Source organism: Thamnophis sirtalis, unplaced genomic scaffold (genome assembly GCF_051295495.1).
Source record: "Thamnophis sirtalis isolate CommonGarterSnake01/CBP01778 unplaced genomic scaffold, rThaSir2_p1.2 scaffold_2, whole genome shotgun sequence".
NCBI classification, from domain to species: Eukaryota; Metazoa; Chordata; class Lepidosauria; order Squamata; family Natricidae; genus Thamnophis; species Thamnophis sirtalis.
In genome coordinates this window covers 41,367,435-41,386,680 of record NW_028261382.1, presented here as the reverse complement: position 1 = coordinate 41,386,680, position 19,246 = coordinate 41,367,435, and the positions used below count along the sequence as shown (strand labels likewise).

At 49.3% G+C, this 19,246-nt stretch overlaps 1 protein-coding gene across 1 annotated transcript in view; it reads left to right on the top strand.

Moving 5' to 3' along the window:
• The first annotated feature begins 1,977 nt into the window (after positions 1–1,977).
• KCNN3 (potassium calcium-activated channel subfamily N member 3) overlaps positions 1,978–19,246 on the top strand; it is a 39,534-nt gene continuing 22,265 nt past the window's right edge. Inside the window, 3 exon segments of the mRNA XM_087705089.1 lie at positions 1,978–2,905; positions 9,567–9,662; positions 15,692–16,110. Coding sequence (XP_087561215.1) covers positions 2,093–2,905; positions 9,567–9,662; positions 15,692–16,110 — 1,328 coding nt within the window. The 5' untranslated portion in view covers positions 1,978–2,092.

Sequence of the window (19,246 nt, the reverse complement as noted above, 5' to 3'; positions counted from 1 at the left end):
ACCCAACTTGGTAACATCATCAGTGCTAGAAGGCAACGAGGAAGGGAGGAGAGAGGTGTGCGTGTGTGAATGCTTTCTAAGCTTGATTGATTTTTGCAGACATCTTCTTACCCAACTAGGCAACACCAATTTAGTTGCATTTAAGTACAGTGACAATAAAGATTATACTTATATCATTAGTGCTTGAAAAGGCAGTGAGTTGGGGGAAATGGGGGGGGGGAGAAGGGGCAGAAAGGAGGGGGAGAAGGAGTGTTTGCAAAATAGAGGAGGAGGAAGGTGGGTGAGTGGGTGCCCTTGGTGCTCTCTAAAGCTTCGCGATTTTTCTGGCAGACGTCTCCTGACCCAACTAGATAACATCATCCATGCTAGGAAAAGCACTTTTATTTTATTTTTTTGAAGGATTTGACGACGTCAAGTCGATTCACACTTCGGTTGAGCGGCCTGAAGTCTTTCCTGATTTCTTTCCCTTCCCAACCTCATGGCAAAGCCATAAAAATGCCAGCCAGCCCCCGCCCTGCCCTCTTCAAAGCGACTCCATTCCGGAAACTCGCTCCTTTTCCCTGGGGGGTGGGTGGGGGCAATTCACTCAGCCTCTACAGATGCTTAGGACTTTGTAGTCCCCTAAAATGACCCACCTTGGACCCCAGAGTGGCCATTAAACGGGTAGCGCCATGCGCCCTGGAAGCAAAGTGATTTTTTTAAAAATTATCATTTTAAAACGGAGGATTCCCTGCTCTCCTCCCCCCCCCCTCTCCCATCCAGAACCTCCTGGCTCATCCTCCCAGTTGAAGGCGGATGGGACTTGGAGTCCCGCAGCAGCTGTTGAGGGGGGTTTAAAAAAAAGGGCTGGGTGAGGCCAGTCCTTCCAGATGTTAAAGCAGCTGCCTTCCAGGTGTTAAAGAGAAGTGGTTTGGGGTGGGGGGGGAAGGCTCCCCTCCTGTCGTCCCCCCCCCAATTCAAGAGACATCAGGAATTGGCCGTCCCAACTGGAAAGGCAGCCTAGGTGGCTCAGGCCCTAAAAACACTTGAGCTCCTTGATCAGAAAGGTTGGCGGTTCGAATCCCTACTGCAGGTGAGCAGGGGGTTGGACTAGATGACCTCCAAGGTCCCTTCCAACTCTTATTCTATTCTTTTTTTCCTTCTTTCTCCATCCCTGGAGGGTTTTTTTTAAAAAAAGAAGCCCTGGACAGCCCTTTTGCCTGAAATGGCATAGGGTTCTTCTGCCTGAGCAGGGGGTTGGACTAGATGACCTCTAAGGTCCCTTCCAACTCTTATTCTACTATTCTTTTTTCCTTCCTTCTCCATCCCTGGATGTTTTTTTTTTTTAAAGAAGACCTGGACAGCCCTTTTGTCTGAAATAGCATAGAGTTCTTCTGCCTGAGCAAGGGGTTGGACTAGATGACCTCCAAGGTCCCCCCAAAAAACTCTGTTAACCGTCAAAGCGTCTTCATCCCGCTTTCCTCCAAACCCGGCCAAAAAAGCATCACCTGTTGTTCCGACCACCTGTCGCCCAGCCCTTCCAGGGGTGGGGTGGGGCTGGGCGGGAGGCGGGGCCTTTCCCCAGCCGAATGAATGAACCAGACGCCCCCCCCCCACTCCTCGGGTGGGAGTGGGTTGGGGAGGGGGCGCAGAGAGACCGCGCAAGCAAGCAGCCTAACGAATCCCGCGATGCTGGCGGAGAGCGCACAGGCGCATTCCCAGCTTTGGGAGGGGGGCTCTCTCTCTCTTCCCCTACAACCCACCCACCCCTCCAGGCGGGGAGGGCTGGGAAAGAGGGAGGGGCTGTGATGTCACCCCCTTACACCCCCACCCACCCGCCCCCGGCCCAGCCAATGAGCGCGCTCCCCCATCTTCTCCCCCCCCCCTCCTCACCCAAGGCAAAGGGGGGCTTGGCCAGCCTGCGCGCTCGCTCGCGCGTGCCAGCCTTTCTGCCAGTCGCTCCCGCTGGCAGCTCGGCTGCGAGCCGCCGCTGCCACCCGCCCCAGCCCAGGCTGGGGGGAAAAAGCCTGCGGGGGTGGATGCCCCTGCGCTGGGGCGGGCAGCGCGTTGAGGAGGGGCAGGGGCAAAGGCTGGGCATCAGAAGGAGAGGAGGATGGAGAGGATGGAGCCCCCCGCGCCCTTCCTGGACTCGGGAGGGGTCGAGCTGGCCGCGCCCGCCAGCCTGGCACCAACCCCGGCTCCCTTGGCCCCGGTGCCAACGATGCCAACGGTGCCACCCTCCTCCGGGGGTCCCTTGCGGGCACCCCCCGCCCTGGCAGCCCTACACCCGGCTTCTCGCCACGGCAGCCAGCCCAACGTCAGCGGCGAGCCGGCTTGGGCGGCTCCGGGCCATTCGCCCAGCTCCAGCGGCGGTGCCCCGGCGGCGACGGCGGGCAAGCACCGGCAAGCCAGCCCGCTGGCACACCGTCGCGACAGCAACCCCTTCACGGAGATCGCCATGAGCTCGTGCAAGTACAGCGGCGGCGTCATGAAGCCCTTAAGCCGGCTCAGCGCTTCCCGTCGGAACCTGGTAGATGCCACCGGTTCGGCGGCCGGTGCCGAGCCGGGCGAGGCGGCTCAAGCGCTGCACCTCTTGGCGTCCGGGGCTCCCCCGCCGGAGATCGTCATCTCCCGGGAAGGCAACCATCATCACCACGCCGCCAACACGGGCGGGGGTCCCGGCCACAAACCCCCCGCCGCCTCCTCCGCCGCCTCCTCGGCTTCGGCTGCCTCCGCCGCCGCCGGGCCGCCCCCTTCGGCCAAGGCGCCCAAGCGCAAGAATCAGAACATCGGCTACCGGCTCGGCCACCGGCGCGCCCTTTTCGAGAAGCGCAAGCGGCTGAGCGACTACGCGCTGATCTTCGGCATGTTCGGGATCGTGGTGATGGTGATTGAGACGGAGCTCTCCTGGGGGCTGTACTCCAAGGTAGGGGGGGAGAGAGGGCCGGTGGGAGCCCCCAAGAGAGACCCCCGAGCCTGCGGGATAAGGGGGCTGGCTGGTTGGGGGACTCGAACCTCTTCCCCCTCTCCCCCAGGTCTCTTTCTGAAGTTCACAGGGGAGAATTGGGGGAGGGGGTTGCTGACACTTGGTGGGGTTCCCTCAAGCTCACCCCGCTTGGATAAGGGGGCTGGCTGGTTGGGGGACTCGAACCTCTTCCCCGAAGTTGACAGGGGGGAATTGGGGGGGGTCGAAGGCACTTGGTGGGGTTCCCCCAATCTCACCCCGCTTGGATAAGGGGGCTGGCTGGTTGGGGGACTCGAACCTCTTCCCCCTCTTCCCCAGATCTCTTTCTGAAGTTGACAGTAGGGAATTGGGGGGGGGTCGCAGACACTTGGTGGGGTTCCCCCAAGCTCACCCGGCTTGGATAAGGGGGCTGGCTGCTTGGGGGGACTTGAACCTCAGCGGGGTCGGCCCTCTTCCTCTCTTCCCAAAGTTGGGGAGGGGGTCGCAAACACTTGGTGGGATTCCCCAGAGGGTGCCATTCTTGGATTGGGGGGGGGTTGCTGGCTTGGGGAGGGGGACTTGAACCTCAGTGGGTCCTTTTCCTCCTCATCTCTTACACTTGGTGGGGTTCCCCAAAGCTCACCCCACTTGGATAAGGGGGTTGGGGAGGGGCACTTGAACTTCAGTGGTTTTGGCCCCCCTCCTCTTCCCCAGACCTCTTTCCAAAGTTGAGACCAACCAGTTCGAGCCCCCACCCCCGCCCCCAAATTGCACCGTACTTAGATAGGAAGCTGGCTGCTCGGGGAAGGGGCCTCAGCGTCGGTGGGTCTGGCTGTCTTCCCCATACCTCTTTCCAAAGTTGCGGGGGGGGGGGTGGAGGTCATCGGGAGGGGGTTAACCAGTGGGGGGGGAGGGTCCCCCAAAGCATACCCCTATCCTAATTACCTGTTGCAGGTATTTAAGAGGGGGGGTCTGGCTGCTTGGGGAAGAGGCCTCAATTTTGGGGGTCCCACTCCTCTTCCTCTTCTCCCCCCACCTCTCTCTGAAGTTGGATGGGGAGGGGGGAGAGCCAAGTGTCCCCCCCATTTGCTGCCCCCTTGAAGGAAGGAGACAGGCAAGGGAAGGAGAGGAAAGGAGGGAAGGAAGGAAGGAAGGAAGGAAGGAAGGAAGGAAGGAAGGAAGGAAGGAAGGAAGGAAGGAAGGAAGGAAGGAAAGGAGGTAGGAGAAAAGGAGGAAGGAGAGGAAAGGAGGAAGGAGAGAAGGAAGGAGAGAGGGAAGGAAGGAGGAGAAAGAAGAGAAGGAAAGAGAGGAAAGGAGGGAAGGAAGGAAGTAGAGGAAAGGAGGAAGGAGAAAGGAAAGGAGGAAGGAGGACAGAAATCCAACAAGATTGATAGCGAAAGATTGCTCACTCTATGACCAGGAGTCAAAAAGGCCTGGAAATTAATCAAAGGCCTGGAAATTAATCAAATAATATTTTCCCCACCTCCAGCTGTGCAAGGAAAAATAATGTTTTCTAACAGTTTAATCCAGTGTTTCAACCTGGCGACTTTTAATCTGTGTGGACTTCAAGTCCCAGAATTCCCTGGGCAGCCCAAACCATTGGCTGACATCTTAGGATGCCACGTGATCTCTAACCTACATCTCCTTCCTTTTAACTCGCTTTTTCTTCTCCCGCCAACTGAGATAAGGAGAGACTAGCCTATGATTTCTGGTCTGGAGTCAACCCTTTAGAGGTTCAAAAACCGCCGTGGTATCGGTGGGTTGGTCTGGATGACCTCTGAGGTTCTAGGAAGACAGAGCGAATTCTTTCCAAGGAAGGCAGAAGTCAACTCAGGAGTTCACCGACTCAACCGCCTCTTTCCGTTTTCCTCGAGACGGGATGGGACTTTTCAGAATATTGTCTGCCTCACCGAGATGGTAAGGCCAGATTAATAGAATAACAGAACTGGAAGGGACCTTGGAGGTCTTCTAGTCCAACCCCTCTGCCTAGGCAGGTACACCATTTCAGACAAATGGCTATCCAACATCTTCTTAAAGACTTCCAGTGTTGGGGCATTCACAACTTCTGGAGGCAAGTTAATTCCACTGGTTAATTGTTCTCACTGTCAGGAAATTTCTCCTTAATTCTAAGATTCTTCTCTCCTTGTTTAGTTTCCATCCATTGCTTCTTGTCCTCTGCCCTCAGGTGCTTTGGAGAATAGCTTGACTCCTTCTTCTTTGGGGCAACCCCTGAGATATTGGAAGACTGCTATCCTGTCTCCCCTAGTCCTTCTTTTCATTAAACTAGACATATTCCCAGTTCCTGCAACCGTTCTTCGTATGTTTGAGCCTCCAGTCCCCTAATCCTCTTTGTTGCTCTTCTCTGCACTCTTTCTAGAGTCTCAAAACATCTTTTTTTAAAATATATATATATATTTATATTGTGACGCATCGTAAGGAATTGGCACCTGAGAACATGCCCAGTCTCTGCTTCCTTTCTGCCCGCATTTCTCCGCTTTTTCCCCCTCCGAGCCAAAATCTCGCCCACCAGTTACGTCTGGGCAACGGCTGATAAATTTCTACTTATTTATTTATCGCGTTTCTTGACTGCCCAGCTCTTGAGCGCTTAAACAAATAATTCATCTGGCTTGGCACGGGAGATGGGGAAGCCGGAGGCTCCCGTCTGCGGGTATCCTCCCGTTCCATTTGGTAATGCCATCTCCCAATCATGGCTTATTCACCCAGCCGCAGTTCAGCCGAGGGCAGTGCCAATGTCCTTTGGTTGATTAGTGTTAGCCTGTGGCACTAAGGGGTTTTGTATGGATAAGGATGTTCCTTGATATTTTCCCCCCTCTAAAGCAGCTGGAATGAGGAGAAAATCTTTCTGGCTTGAGGGCGAATTATTAAATTAATCTCTGGGTCAGCCTTTCTGAACCTTGGCAGTTGAAGGCTTCAATTCCCAGAATCCCCCAGCCATCCTGCTTTAAGAGGGGTGGACTTCAACTCCCAGAATCCCCCAGCCAGCCTGCTTTAAGAGGGGTGGACTTCAACTCCTGGAATCCCCCAGCCAGCCTTCTTTAAGAGGGGTGGGCCTCAATTCCTAGAATCCCCCAGTCAGCCTGCTTTAAGAGGGGTGGGCTTCAACTCCCAGAATCCCCCAGCCATCCTGCTTTAAGAGGGGTGGGCTTTAATTCCCAGAATCCCCCAGCCAGCCTGCTTTAAAGAGGGGTGGGCCTCAATTCCCAGAATCTCCCAGCCAGCCTGCTTTAAGAGTGGTGGGCTTAAACTCCCATAATCTCCCAGCCAGCCTGCTTTAAGAGGGGTGGGCCTCAATTCCCAGAATCCCCCAGCCAGCCTGCTTTAAGAGGGGTGGGCCTCAACTCCCAGAGTCCCCCAGCCAGCCTGCTTTAAGAGGGGTGGACTTCCACTCCCAGAATCCCCCAGCCAGCCTGCTTTAAGAGGGGTGGGCCTCAATTCCCAGAATCCCCCAGCCAGCCTGCTTTAAGAGGGGTGGGCCTCAATTCCCAGAATCCCCCATCCAGCATGCTTTAAGAGGGGTGGACTTCCACTCCCAGAATCCCCCATCCAGCATGCTTTAAGAGGGGTGGACTTCCACTCCCAGAATCCCCCAGCCAGCCTGCTTTAAGAGGGGTGGGCCTCAATTCCCAGAATCCCCCAGCCAGCCTGCTTTAAGAGGGGTGGGCCTCAACTCCCAGAATCCCCCATCCAGCATGCTTTAAGAGGGGTGGACTTCAACTCCCAGAATCCCCCAGCCAGCCTGCTTTAAGAGGGGTGGACTTCAACTCCCAGAATCCCCCAGCCAGCCTGCTTTAAGAGGGGTGGACTTCAACTCCCATAATCCCCCATCCAGCCTGCTTTAAGAGGGGTGGACTTCAACTCCCAGAATCCCCCAGCCAGCCTGCTTTAAGAGGGGTGGGATTCAACTCCCAGAATCCCCCAGCCAGCCTGCTTTAAGAGGGGTGGGCCTCAATTCCCAGAATCCCCCAGCCAGCCTGCTTTAAGAGGGGTGGGCTTCAACTCCCAGAATCCCCCAGCCAGCCTGCTTTAAGAGGGGTAGACTTCAACTCCCAGAATCCCCCAGCCAGCCTGCTTTAAGAGGGCTGGGCCTCAATTCCCAGAATTCCCCAGCCAGCCTGCTTTAAGAGGGGTAGACTTCCACTCCCAGAATCCCCCAGCCAGCCTGCTTTAAGAGGGGTGGACTTCCAATTCCCAGAATCCCCCAGCCAGCTTGTTAGCTGGGGAATTCTGGGAGCCGACCTCCACTCGAAGTTGCCAATCCCTGTTTTATGATTAGAAACCACCGGGGGGAAAAAATATAAACAATAAAAAGCAAACAGCCAAGCTATTAATAATCTTGAATTATACCCAGCCCCCCCCCTCCCCTCCATCTCCTTTCCCTACCGTTGCGGTCAACCTCTTATTGTGTTAAAACACACAAACGCACGCGCACACAAGGTTGTTTTGGCAGGAATCTCCTTGCGTGGGTGGCAGAGACTGGAGTTGTAACAGGGCGGGCACAGAATTCCCTTCCTGCAGGGCGGGCAGCGATGGGCACCCAGCCAGCCCGGCTGAAGCCAGTTTTTGGCTCGGCGCCTAATTGATCTGGAAAAGTCCCGGCCGAAAGCTGGTTTCTTCCCAAGGCTGCTTTTTAGCAAAATCGATCCCCGGCGTTTGATCCTAGATTCCCCAATCGGAAGCCAGAGGTTTCCGCTTGTTGAGATCTCGTGTTGGCTCGATGGGTTTCGTGCCATCCTGCCTCGAAGGGATCTTAGTCTTCCCCCCCCCCTCCCCGGTGCTTTTGAAGCCGCTCGGCCGGCATCCGGTGGAAAAAAAGGCCCTCTAAACTAGGTTTTCCGTCAATCGTGGTTTGTTGGGTCGGCTGCTCCGCAATGGGCTATTTCGGAGACTTTGCGCTGAGCCGTTGATCTGTGATAGGCAAGGCACAGAAGACGGGTTGGCCTTTTTGCCAACACAGCCCATGGAAAGGATACCCCCGTTCCTTAAGCCACCCAACAGCCCGACATTCCAGGTTTTCCGTCGATGATGGTTTGTCGAGTTAGCTCCACAATCGGCTCTTTGAGGGGCGTTGATCGTGATTTGCAAGGCACAGAAGATGGGTTGGCCTCTTGCCAATGCGGCCCATGCAAAAATAAATTTAAAAAAACCCCATTGCTCACCTCAGCCGCCTACTTTGGGGCTGGACTAAATGACCTCCGAGGTTCCCTCCCCCAGAGACACGGGAGATGAGGACTTAACAATAGTTCATTTAGTGACTGTTGAAAGTTACAACGGGGCTGGAAAAAGAGACTTACGATCCTTCTGGCCATATGATCAAAATTCGGATGCCTGGCAGCGAACTCCTATCGACTCGGCTCGTCGGAAAAGCGGATCAGATGACACTACGACCGTCATAACTACGAGTCCGTTGCCGGGCATCTGAATTTGGCTTACGGGGACTGCTTGGAAAGGTTGTTTGTATCTGTGAACATCGGTCCTTCCTTCAGGGCCGTCATAACTTGAAGCGGTCGCTCGAGGAACTCTTGTTAAGTTGTGGGAGGTCTGTGCTTGTCGGTCACTAAGTGAATCAAGGACAAGGTTAGAGGGAGAAAGCATTAGATTGGGATCAGAAATGTAAAAAAAAAAAACTAGGGATATATACTTCATACGAATGGATTTTGTCTGCATGGGATGCTAAAATTAGAAAGATTTATATCTTATATTTCTGGAAAAATAGGAATTATCGCTCCGGAGGGATATTTTTCGTTTGATTTCTTTTTCCGCCACGGAGAAATCAATGGTCAGTGTGAGAGAAAAAATTACCTCAGACTTATTCTTCGAAATCCTGAGGGAAAAAGTCTTGATACGGATTCAAAATCTCTTTAAAAATATATATATATATCTTTTGTTCCGTTAAAGGTTAACGGCTCCCATTGCCTTGAGTTGTGGCTTTCTGGAAGCTTCCGCGGCCATAGTTCCGGCAGAAAAACAACACACCGGGTCCTCGACTTAACGACCACAATTCAGCCCGGCATTCCCGCTGCTAAGCGAGACAGTTGCCGAGTGAGCGTTTGCCCCGTTTTACGGCCTCGCTGCCCACCGTTGTTAAGCAAATCGAACATCCAACTGACTCGTATTTACGACGGGGGTCCCGCCATCCCCTTTTGCGACTGTCCCTCAAGCAAAGCGAATTCGCTTCCCAGACGTCTCCCTTAACAACTGATTCACTTAACAACTTAAGAACGGTCATAAAACGGAGGAAAACACCCTGAGCAAATGTCTCACTTAGCAACGATCATGGTCGTAAGCCCAGGACTGCCCGTATCGGAGACATGGAAGCAGGCTGAGTATTCCGGACAATTTTGTTCTATGTAGCGCCGAATGGTGGTCGTAAGCCGAGGACTGCACATATCGGAGGCGCAGAGCAGGTTGGGAATTCTGGATTTTATTCTAGCCATTTTGGTCTCCATTTTTAGTTATAAGTTGAGGACAATTTGCATTATTTGAACAAGTTGGACGGCTGGGAGGCAAATCTTATTTTTGAGGGGACGAAGAAAATATATGTAATTTTATATTTTTTTGCCTGCTTGGGGCGGGAGAATTGTACGGTTCGCAACTTAATTTATTATATTTCTTTCCTTCGCAGGGTTCTATGTTCTCCCTGGCCTTGAAATGCCTCATTAGCCTTTCCACAGCCATTTTACTGGGACTCATCATTGCGTATCACACGCGGGAAGTCCAGGTACTTACAAAGAGAGATTCCACCTCCATTTTTAAATATTTGAATGAATTAACTTATTAAAATTTTCTTTTTAAGGTTCCGGGCGGGCTGGTTGAAATCTCATTTTTTTTGGGTGTTTTTTTAAATTTGAGATGGTACCGGAGGTTCCTCTTTTAACTTGGGAGAGGTGTTTTTTTGAAGCGTGAATATTCCTCTTGGGGTCCCTAAGGGGTCATCGAGACGGGGCTCCGGTTGAGGGATTGGCCGTGATCTTATACTAAGCTATGAACTTAGCAATATTTAATTAAATATTATTACGATTTACGCTTTGTTCATTAAACATGAAACTCAAGTCAACTGGACATTCAAAAACGCATCACAAATACTATTGACTGGTGCTAATGGTTGATACGGGTTGCAGCGTCCTAGGTTTCAACCAAGGACTTTCTTAAAATATAAGATTATTATTATATTATCTCTATTATTATTATACTTTATTCATTAAACATGGAACTCAGTCAACTGGACATTCACAAATGCGTCACAAATACCATTGACTGGTGCTAATGGTTGATACGGTTTGCTGCCAGCGTCCCTAGGTATCAACCAAGGACTTTCTTAAAATATAAGATTATTATTATATTATCTCTATTATTATTATACTTTATTCATTAAACATGGAACTCAGTCAACTGGACATTCAGAAACGCATCACAAATACCATTGACTGGTGCTAATGGTTGATACGGTTTGCTGCCAGCGTCCTAGGTATCAACCAAGGACCTTCTTAAAATATAAGATTATTATTATATTATCACTATTATTATTATACTTTATTCATTAAACATGAAACTCAGCCAACTGAACATTCAGAAATGCGTCACAAATACCATTGACTGGTGCTAATGGTTGATCCACATTGCAGCGTCCTGGGTATCAACCAAGGAGTTTCTTAAAATATAAGATTATTATTATATTATTACTATTATTATTATACTTTATTCATTAAAGATGAAACTCAGCCAGCTGAACATTCAGAAATGCATCACAAATACCAGTGACTGATGCTAATGGTTGATACGGTTTGCTGCCAGCGTCCTAGGTATCAACCAAGGACCCTCTTAAAATATAAGATGTTCCGAGTAGCGCAGTTTTTTTGCAGTTCCGCTGGTGTTATTTATTGCAGGAAGCCGCAATTTATTGATGCGTTTTGTAAAATTCTTGGACGTGGTACCAAGTGCCCGATGTGTATCACTGTTATTATTATTATTCTTAATATTATTATTAATAATATTTCGGCAAAGCCACGCTTTCTGATCCGGCTTTCGCTGCGTTTCGACAGGGGTATGAATCAGCAGGCACCCTGAGATATTAAAAATAAAGAGAATTATCCAGCTGGAGGGAAGGAGGGAGGGATAGACAGTCAGGCAGATGTTGATCAATATAGAGATGATAGATAATGCCTTTAGAGCAATGTTCCTCAAGCTGACAGCTGTCAGATGTGTAGATTTTGACCGGCAGAATTCCCCAGGCGGCCTTGGGCATAAGATGAGGACTAAGTATAGAACAGAACAGGGTCTCCCCTGACGGCTGGGGATTCTGGGAGCTGTTCCACTCATCTACAAGATAGATAGATAGAGATAGAGATAGAGATAGAGATAGAGAGAGAGAGAGAGAGAGAGAGAGAGAGAGAGAGAGAGAGAGAGAGAGAGAGAGAGAGAGAGAGAGACATGATAGATAAGGGTTTTTTAGAGAGAGGGAGTTGATGGATGGGTAAATAGATGTTTAGATAGATAGGCAGACAGGCAGACACAGGGGAGGGAGGGAAGGAGAGGAGAAAAGAAAGAGGGAAGGCAGGAAGGAAGGAAGGGAATAGCTCAATAAACTAGGGAAGGGAAGAAGGGAAGGAAGGAAGGAAATAGATAAACAGACGGGAGGGAGGAAAGGAAATAGATAGCTAGATGAAAAGGAAAGGGGGATAAAACCTTTCCTCCTTCCCACCTTCCCTCTCTCATTATTTAGCCCTTTCCTTTCCTTCCATTTCCTCTTCCTCCTTTCCTTTCCTTCTTATCCTTCTCTTCCCTTCTGTTTCCCCTTCCTCCTTTCCTCCTCCTCCTTTCCTTTTCTACCATTTCCTCTTCCTCCTTTCCTTTCCTTATCCTTCTCCTTCTCTTCTATTTCCTCTTTCTCCTTTCCTTTCCTTCTCCTTCTCCTTCTCTTCCATTTCCTTTTCCTCCTTTCCTTTCCTTCTTATTCTTCTTTCCCTTTCCTTTCCTTCAACTTTCCCCTTCCTTTCCTCCCTCCCTCTCTCCGTTCCCCTTTCCTTTCCCTCCCCAACCTCTTCTTCCTTTCCTTTCTTCCCTCCCTCCTTCTCTCTGACTTTGTCCTATCACCGCCCCCCCCTCTGCTATCCCAAGGAGGGGAGGATCTCTCAACCTGGATGACCTTCCCCCCCTCCCTCCCCAAAGCCATTGGCTCTGTAGGCCCCCCACCCCCAGCACCCCACCGCTGTGGTTCTCCATGGTTACGGGAGCCTCTGTGGAGGAGGGAAGTCAATCCTGGTTTCATTCAAGGTTTCCCCTCCTGAAATAGAAGGGAGGGGATTCTGCCAGCGGCTCTCCGGACCTTATTTATTTATGCATTCGTTTATTTGTTTATGTATTTGTTTATGTATGTATTTCCCTCCCCTTCTCCCTCCCCCCCTTTCTCTCTTCCTTCTTTCTTTCCCTGTCTCCTTCAATTCCTCCTTCCCTTATTCCCTTCTTTCCTTCATTTCCTCCTCTACTTTTTATTCCCTCCCTCTTCCTTCCTCCCTCTCTCCCTTCCTTATTTCCTTCCTCCCTCCTTACTTCCCCTTCCTTATTCCCTTCATTTACTTCTCTTTCAATTTTCTCCTTCCTTCCCTCCCTCCCTACTTCCCCTTCTTTACTCCCTTCCCCCTCGTTTCCTTGTCTTTCTATTTCTCTTCTTTCCTCCTTCCCTCCCTCCATACTTCCTTTTTCCCTTCCTTCTCGTTTCCTTCTCTTTCTATTTTTCTTCTTTCTTCCTCCTTCCTTCCTTCCCTCCCTGCATACTTCCCCTTCCTTACTCCCTTCCCCCTCGTTTCCTTGTCTTTCTATTTTTCTTCTTTCTTCTTCCTTCCTTCCCTCCCTCCATACTTCCTTTTTCCCTTCCTTCTCGTTTCCTTCTCTTTCTATTTTTTCTTCTTCCTCCCTTCCTCCCCTCCCTCCCTTCTTTCTTTCCTTTCCTTCCCTACTTCCCCTTACTTATTCCCTTCCTTTTTCCCTTCCTTCATCTACTTCTCTTTCAATTTTCTCCTTCCTTCCTTCCCTCCCCTTTCCTATTCCCTTCCTTCTCATTTTCCTTCTCTTTCTATTTTTTTCTTCCTTCCTTCCTTCCTTCCCTCCCTCTCTCCCTCCCCTTCCTTATTCCCTTCCTTCTCATTTCCTCCTTCCCTTCTTTCCTTCTCTCCCTCCCCACTTCCTTATTTGTTTCCTTCTCTTTCTATTTATTCTCCTTCCTTCATTCCTCCATCCCTCCCTGTTGGTATCAGCAAACCCCAATCCGTGGCATTGGATTTAAGGCTTCCCCGGGCATTTACAGTGGCACCACTAATATTGGGAGGGGTCTGCTTCTTCATGGGAGGGGGGCAGCCCCCCGCTTGTCCTCCTTCCTTGTGGCCGCAGAGAGACAGTTCCAGCTCACTTGAAAGGCTGCCAAAAAAAACAGAGGTTTGTCTGGGTTTAAGACTTCATCTCCGCACCGTTGCCCCGTTGAACGTCTGGCTGATATCTGGGGAAGCGACCCAGGGAAGCCAGCCAGATGTTGTAGGAATTTGAGGCAGATTTGGGGTGAAAGACAGCCAGGCAACACATTCGGTGTGCGCCAGAAAGAAAGGGAAAAAAACATAGTGTGGCAAGACAAGGATGAAAACTACAGGGATGGTTTTCCCTCCTTCTCTGGAAATCTCCAAAGCCAAGAATCTTTCTGAAACCTTGCGACATCTGTCTCCGTCCCGGCCAGATGTTTCTTTCCTCGAGACGGACGAAGCCACAAACACTGGAAGTCCTAGTTAAGTCTCTTTAGCCCAGAAGGGAAACATCTGGCTCGGCTTGGGAGTTTCCAGCCTTGCCTGTCGAGGGGAGAAAGTTGATAAAAGACTTGGAAAGAAAACTTTTCCAAGAGGAAAATGCATTCACTGCACCAGTTAATTTTCCGCAGGAAAACAAAAATCTGGGGTTTTTCTTCCCCCCTTCTTTGGGGAGTTGACTCATTTAGAGAGAGTGGGGGGGGATACGGTTATTTTAGCGATAATTATTTGCGCGTCTCCCTGCTGAACCCCCTCTTTCATTTCCTACTAGTAATTTTTATTTTATTTTAAACACATAAGCACATCAACAAAAGCAAACACATAACTTAAAAACAACATAGGAACAATAAGTTCCATCGTATATCATACCGCAGTTCCGAATCGGTTTCTTTGCAGTTAGTGTTTTCCCTTCTATACATTTCTATCTTTCGTTCATAATCTCCTTATTCGTTATCCATTTTTATGTACAATTCTTTATTTATTTATACTTAGCTACTTATGACCAAATATTATTTACCTATGTTATGCTTTATATTTTTACTGTCATTTTATTCTCTTACATACAGATTAAAGATATACATTCACATAATTATTCTTTTTCTTTGCCATTCTTATATTATTATTATTCCATTTGGAAGGTTATAAGGTATAGTTTAAAATGCTTTGTTTACCATCCTCTTTCATTTCCTATTGTAAAGAGGATCCTATTCTCCAAAACCATCCTACATGTTCAGACCCTTAAAATATATATCTATATCTATCTATCTATCTATCTATCTATCTATCTATCTATCTATCTATCTATCTATCATCTATCTATCTATAATATCTATATCTATATCTATATCTATATCTATATCTATATCTATATCTATATCTATATCTATCTATCTATCTATCTATCTATCTATCATCTATCTATCTATATCTATATCTATATCTATATCTATATCTATATCTATCTATCTATCTATCTATCTATCTATCATCTATCATATCTATCTATCTATCTATCTATCTATCTATCTATCATCTATCTATCTATCTATCTATCTATCATCTATCTATCAATCTATCTATCTATCTATCTATCATCTATCTATCTATATCTATATCTATATCTATATCTATATCTATATCTATATCTATATCTATATCTATATCTATATCTATATCTATATCTATATCTATATCTATATCTATATCTATATCTATATCTATCTATCTATCTATCTATCTATCTATCTATCTATCTATCTATCTATCTATCTATCTATCTATATAATTTTCTTGCGTGCCAGCAAAAAAAATCAACCCAGGCCAATCAATATGCCAGTAATTGCCAGTTCTAAGCCAAGAACAGTCTGTTTCCTGCTCTTGTTTTCTGACCAGCCAGAAATCTTTACAGCTCTTCTCCCCTTGAAAAGAAAAGGGCACCAAGGAGTGATCATCGATTTCCCCCAGCTATTGAATGGGGGTGGAAAGAAAGTTTGAAAGGGAGCAAAAAGGGGAAAGGAAGGTGCGGTTGACAAAAGAGGGCGTCGAAAGGCCGATACGGGTAGTCCTCGACTTACGACCGATGTACCTGTTGCTAAGCGGGACATTTCCCAAGGGAATTCTGCCCCGTGGAATGACCTTCCTGGCCACCGTTGTTAAGGGAGTTGTTAAATTAGTAACACGGTTGTTAAGTGAAACGGGCTTCCCTTGGCTCGCCCGAAAGCCACGCAGTAGGACACTGCGACCGTCGTAAATACGAATCCATTGCCTGGATTTTGATCACGCGGCAACGGGGGGACGTTGTTAAAGTGTGAAAAAGACTGATCCCCACCGCCGCGACTCCCGAAACTCCCTTGAGGCCTTGCCCGTAAGGCAGCAGTGGGGAAATCGGCGGGGGTTTTCTTAAGGACTAGAAACCCGGCCTCCGAATCGCTGTGTTTGTCTTGTCTTTTGCCTCGCTTAGCTCTTCGTGATCGACAACGGGGCCGACGACTGGCGGATCGCCATGACCTACGAACGCATCCTCTACATCACTTTGGAAATGGTGGTTTGCGCCGTGCACCCCATCCCGGGGGAATACAAGTTCTTTTGGACGGCCCGGCTGGCTTTCTCGTACACGCCTTCCCGCGCGGAGGCCGACGTGGACATTATCCTCTCCATCCCCATGTTCCTCCGCCTCTATCTCATCGCCCGGGTCATGCTCCTTCACAGCAAGCTCTTCACCGACGCCTCGTCCCGCAGCATCGGGGCCCTCAACAAGATCAACTTCAACACGCGCTTCGTCATGAAAACGTTGATGACCATCTGCCCCGGCACGGTGCTTCTAGTCTTCAGCATCTCCCTCTGGATTATCGCCGCCTGGACTGTACGGGTTTGCGAGAGGTGAGTTCGCGCGCGGTGTGAGTGTTGGCGGACAGTTGAGTTTGCTCCACGGCCGCGGAGTTCGCTTAAGAACCGCCGCTGTTGTGGGCCGCCAGATTCGGACAGTGAGGAGGGTTGGGGAGGAAGATGGGCCAGTCCTGGAGTCTGGGGAAGGCTCGGAGGAGGGCTCTGTGTCGGAGGCAGAGAGGGGGCCAGGGCCGTATGCCAGTTATCAGCTGCCTTCGGAGTCAGACATCAGTGAGGCAGAAGAACAGCTGGAGCCTGTTCCCCGTGTGCGCATGCACAGAGTTGCCAGACACGAAGGGAAGAACTAAAGAACAGGGGTCGACTTGGGAGGAAAGCCACAGGTGGACGGTGAATGGCCCCTCCCAGAGGAGATAAAAGAGGAGCGAAAGGGGAGTGGAGTTTGCAGGAGACAATTAGTTCGCTTCATTGGTTCAGGACTCTCCGAGACTCATGTATGTATGTACGTATGTATGTATGTGGGTTGAATGTGAATACACACACACACACACACACACACACACACACACACACAGAGGTATCTCCCTTCCTGCTAGGCTGGCCTTATCCGGGAACATTCAAGCTGGCGTGCCGGAAAAAAAACCCCGTGTGCCGTTTACACACACACACACAAACACACACACACAAACAAACACACATCGCAAGTTCTTTTCACAGCCGTCTTTTCGTGAAGAGTGCGATTGACAGAGCCGGAGGTGACAGACACGTGGGACGTAGGCGGGACTCCCTAACAACCGGGGAACAGACACAACCACCTGAAAGGCTCCGGGTGCGAAATTATAGCCAAGTCACGGAAAGTGTGTGTCTGTGTGTGTGTGCAGAGATCACAACGTCGACGGCTTCCTGCAAAGCTTCCTTTTTCTCTGCAAACCTTCCCTGCCCGGTTTATTTTTGTGTGTTTGTGTGTGTGTCTCAGCACACACACCTCACAGCATTACTCATGGGTGTGAATAGATGGAGAAAGCCGTTCGGGGGGGGGGGGAGAAGGGATATGCGCGTATCAAACACCTGGTTGCTTTCACAACACATTTTAAACTCCTTTCTTGGATTCTCATAAGCGTGAAAAGGGTTGGAACTTTGGGCTATCCTGAAAGGAAGCAAAAATAATGAAAAAAGAGATTTTTTTAAAAAAAATGTTTTGGTCTAGTTTAGTTTTTTCTTCTTTTATTTTTATTTTCTGGCTGCGGGGGGGGGGGATTCTGGTAATTGGAATTTATCCATCTTTAAACAGGGTGGCTGGGGGATTCTGGGAGTTAAAACCCACCCCTCTTAAAGCATCATGGCTGGGGGGTTCTGGGTGTTGAAGTCCACCCCTTTAAAGTAAGCTGGCTGGGGAATTCTGGTAATTGGAATTGATAGGCTGGCTGGGGGATTCTGGGAGTTAAAATCCACCCCTCTTAAAGCATCATGGTTGGGGGATTCTGGGAGTTGAAGTCCACCCCTCTTAAAGCAGCTGGCTGGGGAATTCTGGGAGTTGAAGTCCATCTATCTTAAATCATGCTGGCTGGGGAATTCTGGTAATTGGAATTGATCCATCTTTAAACATGCTGGCTGGGGGATTCTGGGAGTTAAAATCCACCCCTCTTAAAGCAGGCTGGCTGGGGAATTCTGGGAGCTGAAGTCCATGCATCTTAAAGCAGGCTGGCTGGGGAATTCTGGGAGTTGAAGTCCATCTATCTTAAATCATGCTGGCTGGGGAATTCTGGAGCTGAAGTCAATGCATCTTAAAGCAGGCTGGCTGGGGGTTTCTGGGAGTTGAGGTCCATGGATCTTAAAGCAGGCTGGCTGGGGGATTCTGGGAGTTGAGGTCCATGCATCTTAAAGCAGGCTGGCTGGGGGATTCTGGGAGTTGAAGTCCACCCCTTTAAAGTAAGCTGGCTGGGAAATTCTGGTAATTGGAATTGATCCATCTTTAAACATGCTGGCTGTGGGATTTCTGGGAGTTAAAATCCACCCCTCGTAAAGCCTGCATTCTTTGTTAACACCTCATGATTGAATAAATCCTTGCTGTCCAGGCCAGGACATTCTGATTTTAAGTCCTCTTGGCTCATATATGATGGGCTTGCAGAAGCCAAGATCTAATCTTGCCTCTGGAAGAAATAAATGGTAGATCTGTGAAATGCATAATGAAGCTGTTTTTTTTCAGGGCTCTGTACAGAATCCTAACCGAAATCTAACCTTTCCTCTTGGCTGAAGAGAGAAAGAAAAACGATCAATAGTCATTAACCAGGCTTACAAAGCCAGCAACGGGGAGAAAAACTGAGCGTATTAAATTCCCCAGATAAAGGATATTACTTTCATTTCAAGGCCTTTGGTGTTATGCTCGGAAGTGTAAAAAACAAGAGAGGGGAGGGGGGGGGGAAACGGGAGCGTTCTTGGGCAGTTATTGTGACATTGAGGGACAGTAACCTGGGTAGTCCAAATGAGCAAACGTCCTTGGGATTTTTCACTCGGCGTTTGGCGGAAGGGCCAGAGTTTTTATTTCTCCACCTCTGCAATTTGAAGAATGGTGGACTTCAACTCCCAGAATTCCCCAGCCAGCATGCTTTAGGACAGGCGGACTTCGACTCCCAGAGTTCCACAGATTGGAGAATTCTGGGACTTGAAGTCCATGAAGAAGTAGGCAAGACTTCGAATTCCCCAATATGCTTTGAGATGTATGGAATTCCAACTCCCAAACTCCCCCAGGTGCTTTAAGAGGCGTGGACTTTGACTCCCAGAATCCCCCAGCCAGCCTGCTTTAAGATGCATGGACTTCAGCTCCCAGAATTCCCCAGCCAGCATGATTTAAGATAGATGGACTTCAACTCCCAGAATCCCCCAACCAGCCTGCTTTAAGATGCATGGACTTCAGCTCCCAGAATTCCTCAGCCAACCTGCTTTCAGATGCATGGACTTCAACTCCCAGAATTCCCCAGCCAACCTGCTTTAAGAGGGGTGGGCTTCAACACCCAGAATCCCTCAGTCAGTATGTTTTAAGATGTATGGACTTACACTCCCACAATTTATCCAGCCAGCCTGCTTTAAGACATGTGGACTTCAACTCCCAGAATCCCCCAGCCAGCCTGCTTTAAGATGCATGGACTTCAACTCCCAGAATTCCCCAGCCAGC